The sequence below is a fragment of the Camellia sinensis genome, chromosome 15 (assembly GCF_055761805.1).
Source record: "Camellia sinensis isolate YWXY chromosome 15, ASM5576180v1, whole genome shotgun sequence".
Taxonomy (NCBI): Eukaryota; Viridiplantae; Streptophyta; class Magnoliopsida; order Ericales; family Theaceae; genus Camellia; species Camellia sinensis.
In genome coordinates this window covers 46250922-46270808 of record NC_138975.1, presented here as the reverse complement: position 1 = coordinate 46270808, position 19887 = coordinate 46250922, and the positions used below count along the sequence as shown (strand labels likewise).

Below are 19887 nucleotides of genomic sequence, written 5' to 3'. Positions count from 1 at the left end.
ATTTGGGTTCAAAAATTTTAAAAATAAATAATATTTAGATTCCACTACATTTGTCTTTAGTAGTAATAAATTGATGAGAAATCCTGTACAACATTACGAAAAAATGTGCACATGGAAAATTTGAATCATTGAAAATTTTGCCCTCTCACTTTTATTTGCATAATGTGATTGATTGTTTTGGTGATCTAGATTTTCGATAATTGTAATAATGTTGATAACATTAGTCCTATGGAAATTGTTTTATTTAGTTTGGTTTTCAAAATCCATTTTTTAGATTTAAAATAAAAAATAAAAACTAAAAATTAAAAACACTTATTATTTTTATATAATTTAAATATTTTAGCCATGCTACATCTCTATAAATTTCTCATGCAAAAGCACTCCATAACAATTTCTTCCTAGTAAGAATTCACTGCTATAGAACCAATTAGACCCGACTTAGTTGGCCACCCTAACAATAAGGGCTTAGTTCGTAGGGAGAGTTGAATCACCATGACTTTTCTAAGGGTTTTTGTCCTTAGAGGGAAGTTATGGGTTCACCTCTCCCTAAGAGAGTTGAATTAAAAAGGCAAACACTTGACACTTTACATAGGGTAGGGAGGCTATCTCTTATAGGTGCTAATTTAATAATTCACAACTAACTTTCTTTGATAAAAAATCGCTGCTACAAAGAAATCACCGCTATAGACTGAAAATTTCTTATTGGTCTGAAATTTGTGGAGATTGATTTTTCTTTATGTTTTTAGGCAAAAATAAATTTTAAGTTTTTAAAAGAAAATCTTTTTAATGTTTATTTTTATCAAATTAATTTCTATATCTTCTAATTTATTTTTTTTTCTTTCCTAAACTAGCTTTAGAGAATCAAACCAGTATGAGTATAGGAAACATATACAATCCCAGTATGAGATCCAACATTACAGCTGGTTGGATCCTTTATCCAAGCTCAAAAATGGATTTCAAGTCACCCCAAGACCCAAACCCACCGACCCAACAAAAACCCATTTTGTAAGATATACTTCAACGTCACGTCACATAACAGCTGGCTTGTGTGTCCGTCACTCACTCTCCCCTAGTTTACAGACTTAAAACCTATTCCAATTGGAAACAAAATCTTACACTATCTAAAACTCTACTATTTCCTAAAACCCTAAGACCGAGTCCTATAAATACATACATAGCTTTAAGAAACATTCACATCAATATTTTTTCATGAACACAAACAACAAACAATCTTGTGAAGATGGTGTTGATGAAGAGGAAGCACGAGGAGTTCAAAATCAAGAAAAGTGTCTATGGCAATGGAAACAAGTGGTTCAGAGGGTCCATCATCGGAAAATCAGGCAACAGACCGATTTATTTGGCGACTTTGAAGAAACCCAAATGGAAACTCACCCACTTGCCTGTACTAATGGCTGTGAAGTCCGCAGAGGTTTCTGATTCGGCTTTGCTTCAGAGGGAAGCAATTGTTCTTAGCAACCTCCATACTTGTCCCTATATCTATCGGTGCTTTGGGGAAGAGATTATGACCGGTGATCGCAATCGCATCATTTATAACCTTCTCTTGGAGTATGGCTCTGGCGGAACCATAGTTCTAGGTATCGGCCGGTACGGTATGTACCGGCCGATTCGTACCGGAAAATCAGAGGACCGAGTCGGATATGGGCCGATATATCGCTGAGACTGAAATTCACGTCCGTAGCGTCCGATTCGCGGTTCGTATCGGCCTGAATCCGATACACGAAGCGATACATGCCGATACATGCTGGTACAGTGAAGATTGAAGCAGAGAATCAGATGAAGAAGATTGAAGCAGAGAACCAGATGAAGACGAAGAAAGAAAAGCAAAAGAACTTAGATTCGAGATAAAGAAGCTAATGAAAAGAGGAAGATTAAGACAAAGACAGAACCATTTCTACCATTGAAGGATCTTCAAGCTTGTTGGAGTTCTTTGAAGCTCTGATACGACTCTGAAGTTCAAATCTCGAATTTCACAAATTAATTACTAAAAACACAATTTCAATAAACTAAAAATACAATTTTTTACACAAATTCTCACCTTGCTTTCATTTCCTCACAAAATCGAAGATAAAAATTCAAATCAATATATATATATATACGTAGTTTATATATATATATATATATAGAGAGAGAGAGAGAGAGGCCTAGGCTATACAGAGGTGAGAGGTGAGCGTGAGTGAAAGGTATGAAGTCTGAGGAAAAAGAGAGGTGAGGGGAAGAGGTCAGTGGCCTCCTGACATTTTGGTCTAGTCAATATAGACCAGTTGTTTTAATCAATAGAGACTAGTTGTTTTATTATATTGATGAATCTAACTAGAATTAATTTTAAATTAGAGTTAATTCTAAATTGGTTACAACTGTTAATTTTTTTTTCTTTTTTTTTGAACTCATGTTTTGTGCACCATACAATGTTCACGTTTTTATTTTTTCTATTTATTTGTTCACATTAATTTTTTTATTAAAAGTTTAATATATGTCAAAAAAAAAAAACTCAAGATTAAAATAAATATATATCATTTAGTTGAAAAAATGGGTTAAAAGTGCTCTTATATATCAAAATTTTGATTAAAATGTGACAAATTAAGGTTAAAAGAGTCAAAAAATATATAAAATTGAGTTTTCAGAGGGATTGCTAATGATTTTTAAAATTTCACAGTCGCGACACCCGATTCCCGATACGTACCGGCTGATACTACCGATACCGATACTCCGCGATCGATACCGTTACATTACCTGATACCGCGATTTAGAACCATGGGCGGAACCCTAGCTGATTTGATTAAGAAAAGTGGTGGTGAAGGATTGCCTGAATCTGATGTTAGGCACTATACAAGGCATATTCTTGAAGGTCTTGATTGTGTTCATAGCTGTGGGTATGTTCACCGTGCTCTAAAGCCTGAGAATATCATAATTGTTCTTATCATTACTGGCACTGGCACTGAATATGTTGCAAAGATTGGTGATTTTGGGTTGGCAAAGAGAGCAAAACAGATGAGGAAGATGATGACGATGTCAATATAGCGATCCCGGATTTACCCTTGTTGTACAGTGATCCGGACATGTGTCCGTGGATGTTGGTAGTTGATTATTATCTTGTTTACATCCTTTTACTTCGTATTTGAGTTATAGGATGTGTTGTGCAGGTTGGTTGAGTTTAGAAACCAAAACTAGTTGCCCAGATTTTGACCTGTCCGCTCGAGCGGGGGTTTTGGCGCTCGAGCGGGAATTGCACCCATCCAGTATTTCCTGTGCAGGGTTGGACGCTCGAGCGTGGAATTGGCCGCTCGAGCGGGGAGTTGGAAGCTCGAGCGGAGACCTGGTTCTGTAAAAGTTCTGGGAGTGTGTATCCGCCGCTCGAGCGGGATGATTGACGCTCGAGCAGGAGTCTGTGAGTAACGCTCGAGCGGGGTGTTTGACGCTTGAGCGGGGCGATTGGGTTTAAGTTCCGTGTTTTGACTTTTCAAATCACTTTTTCACTTTCTCTTCTCTCTCCTACTTTTCCAAAAACACCATTGTTGAGCCTCTCACTCTAGAACTCTACCTTCTCTCTAGGTTTTGATCTAGTAGGAGTGATTTTCTCATCTTTGGCCTTTACAAAAAAGTTGTTGATCGTCGAGGGCTACATTTTAATCTGAAAATTTTGGGATTTGGAGCACGTTGGGTTTTGTCATTTTCTCCCTTGGGGCTCCCAATTTGAGGTAGGGATATCCTACTCCTCTCTATGGATTTTGTCTTTAAATTTTGGTATTTTGAGATGTTGGGGTTGGTTTGGTAATTATGTGAAAGTTTGGGGCTTTTGTGTTATTTTACAAAAGTTGGGGTTTTATTTATAATAAACGTAGATGCATGTTTGGTATAGAGAAATGGAATAAATGTTGAATCATTGATGAAAATGGGACCTAAGGGTTGTAATGTTAATTATGGAAAATGACCTAATTACATTGGTTGATTAATTGGGATAATTAATTGTGAGAAATGAGGAAATGAAATGGAATTGTTGAGATTGGGAGTGCATGGGGTTAAAGGGTGTAGTTGAATTATTTATCACACACCGAATTGAAATGTTGATTGAATATCTATTTGTGCATTTATTTTCTGTTTAGAAATAACTGCTTTGGGCTATCGGTGGAAGATAGTCGTGATTGTTGTAGACAATACATGATGATTAGGCAAACGGAAACTAATCAATGGAATGTGTCATGAAATTTGACGGTTGATAGAATACATTAACTGTATGTATTGAGTGATTGTATATAGAACCAATGTGTTTGTATACGTTATGTGTAGAGGAGGAGATGGGGGATGTAGCTCTAAACCGGATAGTGTTGGGAGAAGATAGGGGATGAACTCCGTAGATACAGCTCATATGCTTATCTAGAGAAGTGAAGATAGAGCTCATATGCTTATCTTTGTGAAGTATAGATATAGCTTATATGCTTATCTGTGAAAGTGGGATATTGTTGTTATACATATCTGTTGAGATGATGATAGAGCTAATATGCATATCTGTTGAAAAAGGGAAAATGAAAAGTAACTTTGACTCATAAGTTGGATGACATAAAATGTGATTTATGTGGATGTATCAGTGTTGGCCATCTATCAATTGCTAATCTTTTAGTCATTGTTCATGGTTAGTTTAGTGTATTTCTACTGGGCTGTTGGTCACCCTATATGGGAATATCATTTTCAGGTACAGGTAGCATGCCACCTCCAAGGTCATAGCTTGGGAGGCTAAAGGCGAGCAGATTGTTGTGGTTTTAGTTCCTTTTTGATGTATTACATGTATATTCAAGCCGAGGGCTTAATGTGTAGATGAGTTAGCACTCTTTTGTTGTAACCAAGTGTTAACTTGGAAAGCTGTAAGCCCGTAGGGCATTCTTACTTTTGTTGTTAACATGTAATACTTTTGTAATGAAACTCTGATGAATAGAAGAATGTGGTTATTTCATTTGTCAATGAATGTCTTATTTGATGGGTTTAATGTTATTATTTTGAGGGCGTTACAACTTGGTATCAGAGCGTACCGGGTTCGAATACTTTGGGTACGTGGGAAGTGATTAGTATCACAATGGGTTTGTCTCGCTTGATAGAGACTTAGATGTAGTGTCATATGCTATGTGCTTAATTGATAACATGCTTATGTGACTATGTGGGTATGGGATTTGATTTCTAGGATGTTGATTGGATCCTTGGATTTCTGGGAGTCTTGTTGTAAAAGCACTTGATCAATGCTGTTTCTAACCGGAACTCTAGTAATGCCTTGGGACTATCATTATCCGGAGATGAAATTCGTAAGTGCTTATGTGTTTATGTGCTTACGTGGAGTTAATTACAGTTGTCCATGCATTAGGACGTGAGTGTTTGGTTTTGGCACATTTGTGAATGTGCTAACGTTCTGTATCACCTTTATTAGGATGTCAGGACGAGGAAGAGGTGCTAGGCGTGGTAGACCTGCAAGGCAGGAAGTACCATTACCGGGTGAGATTCCGGCAGTGCAGGAGGGAGTTGGCCAGGCCAATGTGGCCGAGCCAGCGGGTCAGCAGGCTATGGGTGCCTTGGCCAGAGAGATAGCAGGAGCTTTGGGTATTCTTAGAGCTGGGAATCAGGCAGCTGAGGCAGGGCCTTCTTTCTTGAAGAGGGAGTTTTTCCGGTCTAATCCGGATGAGTTTATCGGGGATCCGAAGGAGCCACTGAAGGCTGATGAGTGGCTAGGGCAAATGAGTAAGACGTTCGAGATGCTTGGCATCGAGGACGGGGCACTGAAAGTGACCTTGGCATCCTTCCAGCTGAAGGGAGATGCGGGTCAATGGTGGAAATACGAGAAGGCTCGTGTTGGTGGTATATGGGAGGCGTTTGTGAATGCTTTTCAGGAGAGGTTTTTGTCTGCAGCAGCTAGGGAGAAGCTGAGGGATCAGTTTAGCCGGCTTAAACAGCAAGGCCTGTCAGTGGCCGAGTTTGAGGCTACTTTTACCAGTCTGTCCAGGTTTGCACCTGAACTGGTGGCGTTTGAGGAACGCCGTTGCTATGAGTTTGAGCGGAAGTTGAGGCGGGGCCTCAAGTTAAGAGTTGGTGGGTCTTACATCCGAGAGCATAGGCACCTGGTAGATGCCGCTGCTCATATGGAAATTATGATGCAGGAAGAGGAGGAAGAGCAGAGGGGCTCCAAGAGGGGCCAAGACGGCCAGGGTGATGGCAGGAGGCAGAGGGGTTATAACCCTCAGCAGCCTCAGGGCGCAGTTTCTAGATCGACATTTCTAGTGCCGAGTACAGGCTCAGGGAGAGGCAATCAGGGGGAGTTTGTTTGTTACAAGTGTGGCCAGCTGGGTCACAAGGTTTCAGTTTGCCCGCAGAAGGGTGGGGGTCAGAGAGCTGCTTTTTCTTCAGCTAGACCGCAGAGTCAGAGTTTGGGCAGGGGGCAGCCCTTGTCTTGTTATCAGTGTGGACAGCCTGGGCACCTGAAGAGGTTTTGCCCGCAGTTGAATGCCACTTCGAGAGCGTCTGGTTCTAGACAGACGCAGGGATTTCAGCCAGCTCAGTCTGTGCAGGCCTCGAGGGCCAATCCGGGGGCTTCGTCGTCCCAGTCAGTGCAACAGTCGTATGCTCCTAGAGGTGAGTAGGTAGAACAGGGGCCTATAGGGCGCGTGTATGCTGTTGTCGCGCAGGATTTAGTACCGGCTCCATCGGTAGTGAGAGGTACTTTTCTGTTTTACAACTCGGTTGCTAGTGTGTTGATTGACACGGGTGCATCTCATTCTTTTGTATCTGCTGCATTTGCATCTGTTTTAGAATTGGAGTTGGCACAATTAGCATCTCCTATTTGTGTGGTATCGCCTTTGGGTGGTGAGTTGATCTTGAAACAAGGTGTTAGAGGTTGTGATATAGAGGTCGCCGACCATAGGCTTCCTTTTCCGTTTGTTGTCATGCCCATGAAGGGTTTTGATGTTATTTTGGGTATGGACTGGCTATCGTCATACCGAGCTGTTATCGATTGCTACCGCCAGAGGGTCACGTTATGTACCTTGAGCGGGGAGTGGTTCCATTTCTTGGGAGACCGGGTTGGTTGTGTTTTACCACCGGGGTATGATTCGCGAGGGCGAAGTGAGCTTAGTGGTCTACTTGCTAGCTTTGTGAGAGGTGAGAGTGGTGAGACCCAGCTTGTATTGCCGAGGGTGGTTTGTGAGTATTCGGATGTCTTTCCCGAAGATCTTGTTAGTTTGCCACCTCACCGAGAGATAGAGTTCTCTATTGATTTAGTGCCCGGCACGGCGCCGATTTCTATGGCACCTTACCGTTTTGCTCCAGCAGAGTTGGTTGAGTTAAAAGTTCAGCTCCAGGAATTGCTAGATAAGGGTTTTGTTCGCCCTAGTGTTTCACCGTGGGGAGCACGGGCCCTCTTTGCTAAAAAGAAAGATGGTGCCTTGAGATTGTGTATAGACTACCGGAAGTTGAATCGGGCTACGGTTAAGAATAGGTACCCTATGCCCCGTATAGATGATTTGTTTGACCAGTTGAAGGGTTCCCGTTGTTTCTCTAAAATAGACTTGAGATCGGGTTACCACCAGTTGAGGGTCAGGGAGGAGGATATTCCGAAGACGGCATTCCGTACGCGGTATGGCCACTATGAGTTTCTGGTGATACCATTTGGGCTTACCAATGCACCGGCAGTCTTTATGGACTCGATAAACCGGATCTTTCGGGAATTCTTGGATCGATTTGTAGTCGTTTTCGTGGACGACATTCTTATCTATTCGCCTTCTGAGGAGGAGCACGAGGAACACTTGAGAGTGGTGCTTGAATTGCTTAGAGCCCATAGGCTGTATGCCAAGTTTGGGAAATGTGAGTTCTGGCTGAGGGAAGTCAAATTCTTAGGCCACGTGGTATCCGGGGAAGGAGTGTCTGTTGATACATCCAAGGTAGAGGCAGTGCAAGATTGGGCACAGCCTAAGAGTGTGTTTGAGATCCGCAGTTTTCTGGGATTGGCTGGGTATTACCGCCGGTTTGTGAAAGATTTCTCCAGGTTAGCATCACCGTTGACTAGGCTGACTCGGAAGGGAGTCAAGTTTGTGTGGAGTGAGACTTGTGAAAAGTCGTTCCAAGAGCTGAAGGTTAGATTGACCACCGCTCCGGTATTGATTATTCCAGAGAGAGGGTTAGGTTATGCGGTTTATTGTGATGCCTCACGAGAGGGTTTGGGTTGTGTGTTGATGCAGGAGGGGAAAGTGGTAGCTTATGGCTCACGTCAGTTGAAAATACACGAGAAGAATTACCCTACACACGACCTAGAGTTAGCGGCTGTGATCTTTGCCTTGAAAATCTGGAGGCACTACCTTTATGGTGAGAAGTTCGAAGTGTTCTCGGACCACAAGAGTTTGAAGTATCTGTTTACACAGAGAGACTTGAATCTGAGGCAGAGGAGATGGATGGAGTTCATTGAGGATTATGATTTTGAGTTGCACTATCATCCGGGAAAGGCCAATGTTGTGGCCGATGCCCTTAGTAGGAAATCCATTAGTGATGTAGCTAGTATAGCCATCCGAGAATGGGAGATGTTGGGAGCACTTGGCGAGTTTGATTTGCTACTGGGCGAATCCGTTGAGGCTGCGGCCTTGTTTTCTGTTGTTGCGCAGCCTACACTTGTGACACGAGTGTTAGAGGCACAGAGAGGTGACCTTGAGGTAGAATCCCTCCGAGAGAAGATCTCCACTGGGAAGGTTGAGAAGGGTTTGACGGTGTATCCCGACCAGAGTGTGAGATACCGAGACCGTTTGTTTGTGCCGGAGTCTTGCCGAGAGGAAGTACTCCGAGAGTTCCATCATTCGCGCCTTGCGGTGCATCCGGGAGGTACTAAGATGTATCAGGATTTGGGTCGCCAGTTTTGGTGGTGGGGTATGAAGAGAGATGTAGCTGTTTTCGTATCGAAGTGCCTTACTTGCCAGCAAGTGAAGGCCGAGCATCAGAGGCCAGCGGGTTTGTTGCAACCCTTGCCTATTGCCAAATGGAAGTGGGAGCATGTCACTATGGACTTCGTTGTAGGTCTTCCGAGGACTCAGCGGGGTAGTGATGCTATTTGGGTGGTTGTAGACCGGTTGACTAAGTCGGCGCACTTCATTCCTATGCGCGTGAGAGATTCGGTAGATCATCTTGCCGACTTGTATATTCGGGACATAGTGAGCTTGCACGGGGTCCTAGTGACGATCGTCTCAGATAGAGATCCTCGTTTTACTGCTAGGTTGTGGCAGAGTTTGCAGAGTGCCTTGGGCACTAAGTTGACCTTTAGTACGGCTTACCATCCTCAGACTGACGGGCAGTCCGAGCGTACTATTCAGATCCTCGAGGATATGCTTCGGAGTTGTGTCCTGGACTTCAGTGGGACGTGGGAGAGGCACTTACCCTTGGTAGAGTTTGCCTACAACAACAGTTTTCAGTCTAGCATCGGTATGGCACCGTGTGAGGCCTTGTATGGCCGACCGTGTAGGTCTCCAGTGTGCTGGGCCGAGGTGGGTGATGCACCTTTGTTAGGCCCGGAGTTGGTTAGGGAGACGACGGAGAAAGTTGAGCTTATCCGTAGGAGGCTTGTTACAGCCCAGAGTCGTCAGAAATCTTATGCTGACCGTAGGAGGAGGCCATTGGCGTTTGAGGTAGGTGATCATGTCTTTCTGAAGATATCACCTAGGCGATGTTTGATGAGGTTTGGGAAGAGTGGGAAGTTATCCCTTCGGTTCATTGGGCCTTTTGAGATCCTTGAGAGGATTGGTGAGGTTGCCTATCGGTTAGCTTTACCGCCGCAGTTGTCCGGAGTTCATGACGTGTTTCATGTGAGTATACTTCGGAAGTATGAGCCAGATCCATCACATGTACTGGATTGGACCGATTTGGAGGTAGATGAGGATTCCTTGTATGAGGAGAGACCGGTTCGGGTCTTGGATAGGCGGGATCAGGTCCTGCGTGGCAAGACCATTCCTTTGGTGAAAGTCTTGTGGAAACATCACGGAGTGGAGGAAGCCACTTGGGAACGTGAGTTGGAAGTCCGCGAAAAATATCCGGACTTGTTTGTTGATATGTAATCTTGTATATAGATTTTGAACTATTGTTGAACTTAAGAGCTTTTATATGTGTCTTAAGTTGTGAAACATTGAAAATGTTTGGTTTATTGGAAGTATGTTTTGGAACTTGCCTCATATGGAAGTTGAATGTAACATTATATATGTTAAATATATTGTTGAAATTGGAAAGGAAATGCGTAATGTTGATGCATGTTGAAAGTACATATGTTGTTTACATATTGTGAAATGCCTCCTGTTAAAGGGAGGGGGTGACCGGTAATGGGTCGAATTGTTGAATGTTAAAGTGTAACATTGTTTAAAATGGAGGAAAACTTATTTTTGCAAACTTGTGCTTAATTTCGGGGACGAAATTCTTTAAGGGGGGGAGGTTATAGCGATCCCGGATTTACCCTTGTTGTACAGTGATCCGGACATGTGTCCGTGGATGTTGGTAGTTGATTATTATCTTGTTTACATCCTTTTACTTCGTATTTGAGTTATAGGATGTGTTGGGCAGGTTTGTTACAGGTTGGTTGAGTTTAGAAACCAAAACTAGTTGTCCAGATTTTGACCTGTCTACTCGAGCGGGGGTTTTGGCACTCGAGCGGGAATTGCACCCATCCAATATTTCCTGTGCAGGGTTGGACGCTCGAGCGTGGAATTGGCCGCTCGAGCGGGGTTGTGTGAGTGCCGCTCGAGCGGGGAGTTGGAAGCTCGAGCGGAGACCTGGTTTTGTAAAAGTTCTGGGAGTGTGTATCCGCCGCTCGAGCGGGATGATTGACGCTCGAGCGGGAGTCTGTGAGTGACGCTCGAGCGGGGTGTTTGACGCTCGAGCGGGGCGACTGGGTTTAAGTTCCGTGTTTTGACTTTTCAAATCATTTTTTCACTTTCTCTTCTCTCTCCTAACTTTCCAAAAACACCATTGTTGAGCCTCTCACTCTAGAACTCTACCTTCTCTCTAGGTTTTGATCTAGTATGAGTGATTTGCTCATCTTTGGCCTTTACAAAAAAGTTGTTGATCGTCGAGGGCTACATTTTAATCTGAAAATTTCGGGGTTTGGAGCACGTTGGGTTTTGTCATCTTCTCCCTTGGGGCTCCGAATTTGAGGTAGGGATATCCTACTCCTCTCTATGGGTTTTGTCTTTAAATTTTGGTATTTTGAGATGTTGGGGTTGGTTTGGTAATTTTGTGAAAGTTTGGGGCTTTTGTGTTATTTTACAAAAGTTGGGGTTTTATTTATAATAAACGTAGATGCATGTTTGGTATAGAGAAATGGAATAAATGTTGAATCATTGATGAAAATGGGACCTAAGGGTTGTAATGTTAATTATGGAAAATGACCTAATTACATTGGTTGATTAATTGGGATAATTAATTGTGAGAAATGAGGAAATGAAATAGAATTGTTGAGATTGGGAGTGCATGGGGTTAAAGGGTGTAGTTGAATTCTTTATCACACACCGAATTGAAATGTTGATTGAATATCCATTTGTGCATTTATTTTCTGTTTAGAAATAACTGCTTTGGGCTATCGGTGGAGGATAGTCGTGATTGTTGTAGACAATGCATGATGATTAGGCAAACGGAAACTAATCAATGGAATGTGACATGAAATTTGACGTTGATAGAATACATTAACTGTATGTATTGAGTGATTGTATATAGAACCAATGTGTTTGTATACGTTATGTGTAGAGGAGGAGATGGGGGATGTACTCCGCGGTTTAGGGGAAGATGGGGGATGTACCTCTAAACCGGATAGTGTTGGGAGAAGATAGGGGATGAACTCCGTAGATACAGCTCATATGCTTATCTAGAGAAGTGAAGATAGAGCTCATATGCTTATCTTTGTGAAGTATAGATATAGCTTATATGCTTATCTGTGAAAGTGGGATATTGTTGTTATACATATCTATTGAGATGATGATAGAGCTAATATGCATATCTGTTGAAAAAGGGAAAATGAAAAGTAACTTGGACTCATAAGTCGGATGACATAAAATGTGATTTATGTGGATGTATCAGTGTTGGCCATCTATCAATTGCTAATCTTTTAGTCATTGTTCATGGTTGGTTTAGTGTATTTCTACTGGGCTGTGGCTCACCCTATATGGGAATATCATTTTCAGGTATAGGTAGCATGCTACCTCCAAGGTCATAGCTTGGGAGGCTAGAGGCGAGCAGATTGTTGTGGTTTTAGTTCCTTTTTGATGTATTACATGTATATTCAAGCCGAGGGCTTAATGTGTAGATGAGTTAGCACTCTTTTGTTGTAACCAAGTGTTAACTTGGAAAACTGTAAGCCCGTAGGGCATTCTTGCTTTTGTTGTTAACATGTAATACTTTTGTAATGAAACTTTGATGAATAGAAGAATGTGGTTATTTCATTTGTCAATGAATGTCTTATTTGATGGGTTTAATGTTATTATTTTGAGGGCGTTACAGTCAAAGTCTTGTAAATTCAGAGGAAGTCTCGGGTATTCGTCACCAGAGACAGTGGTTGATAATGGGCTACAACAAGAGTCTCCATCTGATGTCTGGGCTCTTGGGATGATTGTGTTTGAGATGTTAGCTGGGAAGTCTGTGTGGGATGGAAAACAAGATTCAGAAGTTGAGGACATTCTCTCTGAGATTGGTAAAGGGCATGGACTGCTCAAACTACCCAATCAGAGTGAGGTATCAGAGGAAGCAATGGACTTTTTGAAGGGTTGTTTTGCTGGAAAAGCTATGGATAGATTGACTACTTAGATGCTCTTGAATCACCCTTTTGCGGCTGGATTGGGCGAGGATAGGGAAGACGATGAGGAAGAATTATCAGTGGAGGATTCCGAGGAGAACGATTGCTCGCCATCATCGTCATTGTCATTGTCAGATTACGAGTCTGATGATTGGAACTTGAGGGTCAAGAAACCAGAGGTGGATGAAGAGGCAATTAGTGTTTGCTCGTTGTTGTCATACGAATACAATGCTGTGGATGATGATGAACACGGTTCTTCTTGCGTTTCATATGATTGGAGTAACATGCCATTGGAGACTAAGGAATTGCAAGAAGTCGATAGGCCATTGTCACTGTCAGTTTGTTATGAGGATGATGAACTAGTTCTTCTTCATGGGTGTGTGTAATCCACTATATGTCTGATAGGGTAGAAAATTTGTAGGACAACATTATTGCTATTTTGAAAAAATTAAATCAATTGACATTGGAATCCTATCATTTTATACTAAAATATTTAGCATTGTGGCTTATATATTTAAAAATGTGATTGTCACATTATTTTGATTGAGTTTTACAAGAAAAACAATGACAAACAATTTCTATTAACAATAGCAATCAGATGTGTATTTCAAAAATCAACCGTGCTGGGACCCCCGGTGGGAGTGACCCCAGCACCCCATTGCTACATGGCCCCCTGTGAGAGCAAGACTTGAAAAAAAAAAAAAAAAAAAAAATTTCCAAGCAATGAAAAAAAAAATTTCCAACCAATGAAAAAACAGTGGGGGTGCTGGGGGCCTCAGTCATTTTCCTTTAAAAATATAAATAACAAATATTTGTCCTCTATTTACCTCAAATTTTATTTAAACACAAATAGCTATCACCTAATTTAGTTGACAGTAATGAATTGGATCTAGTGAAAGTTTGTGTTTATTTCAATGGCTTGGCATATCTATTGTACCAACTTATATTAATAGCCAAATTTCAACTTTACAATAAAAATACAATACAAGAAAACATTCATACAAATCCTCTGCTGACAAACAGAGGATAGTGGAAAACCTATATTGATTTTTGCCTCCTCTGAATTAACAGTAGTGTTAGAAATACAAAAACTAAAGACACAATCCTCTCACAATAAGTAAATTCCACATATAGGTTCCACCCTTTATGACAGTTCTGTGTCTTATTTTGTGTTTGGTTTCTATAGCAGTGGATGTACTCCTGAATTAAAGCCTGTTATGATTTTGGGCCAACTGTTAGCTTCTGAACAGTAATGTGCTATTTTTTATGTTTAATGGCCTTTTTTGGCAAAAGCCACTAAGAATTTCCACCAACTTCATAGGATTGACATAGTAATGCAGCAATAACAAAATTTAAACAATTTCTATGTCCAAATTTCTTTCTCTCTGTTTTAATATATTTAGAATATATTTTACATCAATAATGCCTAAATTTTGTCCCTTATGTTATTTTGGTTTTTATATTTTTAATTGACTCAATTTTGATCTTTAATTTTAAATTTTATATCAATTGATAAAGTCATTAAAGTTGTTGGCGGAAAATGATCTTTCTCTTCTGGCCTCCTGTAGACGTCCCCCGAACGCCCCGGGAGGAACGAGTCCCCCGTTCCGTTCGATATTGGGCTCACTACAGTTCAGGACTCTAAAATTTGTCACGGTTCTAAGTCTGAACCAAAGAGTCCAAATCCGGCAAATCGTTTTAAGAAAACAGATTTTTGAAAGAAGTGCCAAACATGGACTGCTTTGCCAGATACAGAGTCGCCACATAAATGTTTTATTTTGGAGAAATTTAGGAAACCCTGACTCGTTTGCCTAAGGCCACGTGTCCGTCATCACCAAAGTTGCCTCGGCTCGGGAACTTGGATACGATTGGGGAAGGTCACTTCGTGAGCACCCCCGCTTGTCCGATCAAAGATCAGCCTCTACTAACCATGATATCTATTTTTGAAAACAATATGCGTTCTTATTCCGGTTATTTGCCTAGATTTACTATGTGATGCGCACAGCATACAAGTATAGACTGGGTCGCCTGAATTGGAACAAAACATTTCATGTTTGTTTATTTGAAAAATGGTTTGATGGTGCTACCTGCAAGTAGGCTAAGACGTGGATTTGCCACCCTCGGGTAGGCTTAGAAAAACATGATTTTGCCACTATCTAATGGGCTTTAAAACACACATTTGATGAATTGTTCCAATCCAAATAACCCAACCTTCACCCACAGGCATTCAGGCAGTTATATCACATAAGCATATAGCCTCATGGTAAGCATGCTATTCATGGCAGTCACTCACACGTATGCAAGGATGCTAAAGTATAAAACTTACCGAGTACTCCAAGCCAAAACAGAAGCTAATTAGAAATCCATGCATGATCCTAAATATGCTGAAATGCCTAATGCAACACATGCAAGAGTGCAACTATAGCAGGCTCGGCTATTCTAAACATGGCATATGAGATGCTACAGCTAACATGTATTCAACTTGGAATTGAAAATACAATGCAGTTAGTATGATTCGCCGAGCCCGGTGCATGCAAAACAGATGAATGAATGCAAACATGCTAGCATACTGTATGCTAATGAAAACATGTCCTAATCTAACCATCATAAGCGGGTAAATAAAAGGGAGAAAGACGTGGGGTTGGAAGACATACATCACACACACGCACACTTATTACAACATTGCCCTCGCGCAGAGGGTTCGATTAAATAATACAGTCCCGAATAAATAATTACAGTCCAAATAATTACAAAACCCTAATTAATTAACAAATTAACTAAGAAAACAATAAACTGGCATGCAAGCCAGGGACTGCCTTGACTCTTCTTCAAATGATGGATGATGCATGTCCGGGTCGCCTTTGCACGGAAATCCACTGTGATGCCCCAATTAGCCTCTGTTTTGTAATATTTTTTGGAAAGCGTGCCAAGCCCCGGAAGACTGCTGATTCTTGATTTGCTGCAACAGAGAGCAGAAAAGGGGCATGGCAATGTATTTTCACAAATGTATGCATGTCTCGATCCTCGTGCCACCAATCACGCATCTCGATGCATGATGGCTGAGGAGTCAAATTGTGCAACTTAATATAGAATGAATGCACATATAAACACGACAAAACCTAAACTCCATCATGGATAATCCGGAGTGTCGGTGACTGGGAATTGAGACACATTCCGTCACTCGGAGTACGAAACGTACCTCATTTCCCGTGCTCAAGCTAACTCCTATCCCAAGGACAATGCAATATGCATGATATGCATGAAATGCAACTAAGATACAACCTAACATACACAATGCTATGAAATGGCATACACGATGCACGAGATAACATGGCATACACAATGCGCTAACATGCAACCTAGCATACACTATGCTATGAAATGAAATGGCATACACAATGCACAATAGACTTACACCAATATGAGTGGACCTCAGCCATACTCACATAAGAGGCCATACGATGAAAATGAGACAACTCGGAATGCGTGCACACATGCACACAAACCGAGGACCGAACCTAAGGCACGAATGCCACTCTAACAAGACATGGCAAGGCATGGAATATGGCATACTAGCATGAAAATTTCAGCACTAAAATATGACCCAAAACATCCCCGAATCATGGAAACATGGCACCCGATGCATGAAATGAATCCCGAAACATGAAATGAGGTACATGGAATGGCCTACGGCTATGCAAAGCATGCATTATTTGAACATGAAGTGTGAAGACAGATTCAAGAAAGTCCCAAAAAAAATCATATTTACAGTTTTAAGTAAGTCCAAACAAAGAACACAAATAGGGCTAAACTAGCATGCAAAAATGGCCCCGAAAGAGAGGTAATGGAGCAAGTGGAAGCTGCCGGCCCTAAATGGCTAAGAATCCTTCAACAAAGTTTAAGAGGGGCTCAAAATGAAGCACTTTATAGTTTACAACAGAGCCCAAAACAGTGAATAAATAAGCTTAAAATACCATGCAAAATAAGGCCTTAAAAGAGGTTTAAACACAAAGTGTAAAAAGGGAGCGTCAAAAAGAAAAATACCCTTAATAAAACATATAGAGGGGGTCAAAATAAGGCCATTTACAGTTTGGACCAAAGCCTAAAAAAATAATCACAAGGGGCTAACAAATCATGCAAAAATATGGCCAAAAGTGAGATAAAGAGGTAAGTGACCGACGGAGGCCTCAAACAGTGAAGATCCCTTCAACAATATTGAAGAAGGGCTCAAAATAGGCCACTTTACAGTTTATGACAGAGCTCAAAACAGTTTACACGTAGGCCAAAAATACTACACAAGAAATAGGCATACAAGAGAGGTAAAGAAGCAAGTGTAAAAAGGAAGCCTCAAACAGTGAGAGGCCCTTAAACAAACATGAAAAAGAGCTCAACAAAATGTTATTTTAAGTTAGGGTCGAAGCTGAAAAGTGTAAGCAAGAATGGCTAAGAAAGCATGCAAAAATGAACTCAAAAGAGGGGAAAAGAGGCTCACCCTTGTAGACCAATCTTTGACAACCTCTTGGCACAAGAAATGGTGCTCCTCAGCTCTGGAAAGAAGCTCCAAGTGGCTGGAATGGAGGTGGTGGTGTGGTGGTAGGTGGTGGTGTAGAAAGGGGGTGTAGGACTTGAGAGGTTTTGAGGGTTGGAAGAGGAGGAGAGGAAGGGTCAATGCAAGAGGCTTGGGGGAAATTTTTGTAACCCTCCAAACAGAGCTGGAGGGTCTGATATATAGACAAAAAGGGGGAGAAAAGGGAGGAAAAATAAGGGGGAAAGAATTCAAGCTTCCCCCCCAAAAATGCAGCCCCCCGGATACAAAATCTGGGGGGAAACAGAATGTATATTTGAACTGTACCAGTGGAGGGGATCATGGCCGTCCGGTTATTGGAGTTGCAGGTGGCCGGCCGGCTCTTCCCATGGCCGGCCGGCCAAGGGTCAAAAGGCTCAATGAGAATTAATGGCCGGCCATACCAAAAAAGAAGCCTCTCATGTGTGCACAATAGAACTATGTAGTCAAAAACTGGAGAAAGTGAACCAGGAGAGAGAAAGGGCCACTTTTAGGAGGGGTTTAAAAGGGTCACACAGAATTACTGGCCGGCCATGTGATATTGGTAGCCTCCTAGGTGTGTACAACACAAATATGTGGTTTGGGGCAAGAAAAAGTGGCCTTAGGGTGGTCAACATTGGCATTTAAGAGAAAAAAAAACGGGCGACGGAGGGCGATGGAGGAATAAAACTGGTTGTCTGAACAATTGTTGGCCTCCCACCCTTCTACGACCTTCTTACCAATGAAACAGAGGTCCCTGCCAAAAATGAACCCAAACCGATGCAAAATGAAGGTTCGGGGGCCGAAACGCGCAGCCCGAGGCCCCCAAAACTGACTGTTGGGCACCGGAAGTGGTGTTCGACCACGAAGTTGGTTTCTCGAGCCACAGTGTCCCTCAAAATGGAGCAAATAAGATGTATGCCAAAAACCAGAGCAAACGGAGGTGGGTAAGCGGTCCCGAACCGAGGCACACGGCCGACGGCTCCGAAAAATCGGAAATCGGACTCCAAACGGGCAAAATGGCCTACGACCACGAAACGTAGCCTACGGCCACTGAGAGATGATCTACAAGACCTCTCCCTCCCTTCGAGAAGAGAAAACAGAGAAAACAGAGCCTGGTTCGCAAACCGAGGCAAAGCGAGAAAGAGTCCGGAAGTCCGGAGGCAAGGCTCGCGGCCAAGACTCTGAACTCTCTGAACGAGCACGATATGCCACATCACCAAGCGCTCAATCAGTGACGTCTGAGTCTTAAGGTCGGTCAACAATGGGGTGTCTACAGTTGCCCCTCTTTGACAGAACTCAAAAGTCATAAGTGACGGGAGTGAATGTTAAAGCCCAGAGACGACCCATTTTTGACAAGGCCGAAGACTTAGACAAACAGGCAAGATAAACAGAGATGCGCCCGCAGGCATGCCCGCAGGCAGGGGGCAAGATGCAAAATGATATGCGCAAAGCCGAACGTAGCTCATGATCATGCAAATGCAGCAAGCTGTAATGAGGCAAGTATTCGCAAATAGATGCAACAGTTTTAAGCAAGAATGCAAAGCAACAACTACATTTCATGCAGTTAGAAATGCAGAGAATTATTCAATTCTCGTCGCGTCTCACACGGAGAAGATACGATACCTGCGCGATTCGTCTGGTTGCACCAGCTTCAAATGAACCATACATACAATATCGTGCCTACAAAATAAAGAAACTCAACGAGCACAAACATCTAACAACATATGTTCAATGTGATACAGACAATCGCGGTGTTTATGGAAAAGTGCATCGCAATGCGGGAAGGAACGTGCGTGACAACGCGAGTTTAAGCATGGAGGCTCGGTGATATCAAAGAGACGTGTATGATAATGCAAGCATGTGCACGAGAATGCAAGTTATGTGCATGATAATACAGAACAAGCGTAAACCAGGATGTATGCTTGTCACAAAACAACGAGCAAGGAAATACGCGTTTCGGCGAGGGCGACTCGATCGCGGTCTCCGGTTCACCTCCCGGAGAGGTTACAACATGTTTCAAAAGGATATACCTCACTTTCGATGAGTAAACGATGAGACATGCATCGGAAGTTGAAGCTGAAGTTCCGGCGGAGCGATTTCACGACAGAAAGTGTACTTCTCTTGTACTTTTTCAGGTCTCGGGGACTCCAATCCCTCCCAAAATTTGCAGGGACCTTGGGGGGCATGTGGGAAACACCGCCGGCCACCTTTATTGTGAGAGGGAGGCCACCGGCTAGTTTTTGAAAAGTGATTGGCCGGCCTGACAGAAAAAGCGGCCGACCGACCACTTTGCCAAATTCGGGGGCAGTTTTGTCTTTTCAGCCTCTTTTCTTTAAATACACTTATCCAAACACTTTGTGCTCACAAGTGCAGCTCCAAAATCCTCTTCTCTAGCTTCCCAAACCATTTTCTCCCTCAGATCTGTGCTCTATACGCGTTTTCCAACGTCCCACGCAAGTTGTTTTCGCGAAATCTTTCAGTTCTAAGCACTTTGAACCGATTAAATTTTGGTTTCGGGGCTTCTTTTCTCATTTTCGCCACT

At 42.3% G+C, this 19887-nt stretch overlaps 1 protein-coding gene across 1 annotated transcript; it reads left to right on the top strand.

Moving 5' to 3' along the window:
- Window positions 1-2772: 2772 nt before the first annotated feature.
- Window positions 2773-12810, top strand: LOC145812963 (mitogen-activated protein kinase kinase kinase 20-like). Its single transcript, XM_082908218.1, has 2 exons — window positions 2773-3029; window positions 12498-12810. Exons 1-2 carry the CDS (start codon window positions 2773-2775, stop codon window positions 12808-12810), a joined length of 570 nt encoding a protein of 189 aa, XP_082764344.1.
- Window positions 12811-19887: the final 7077 nt, after the last annotated feature.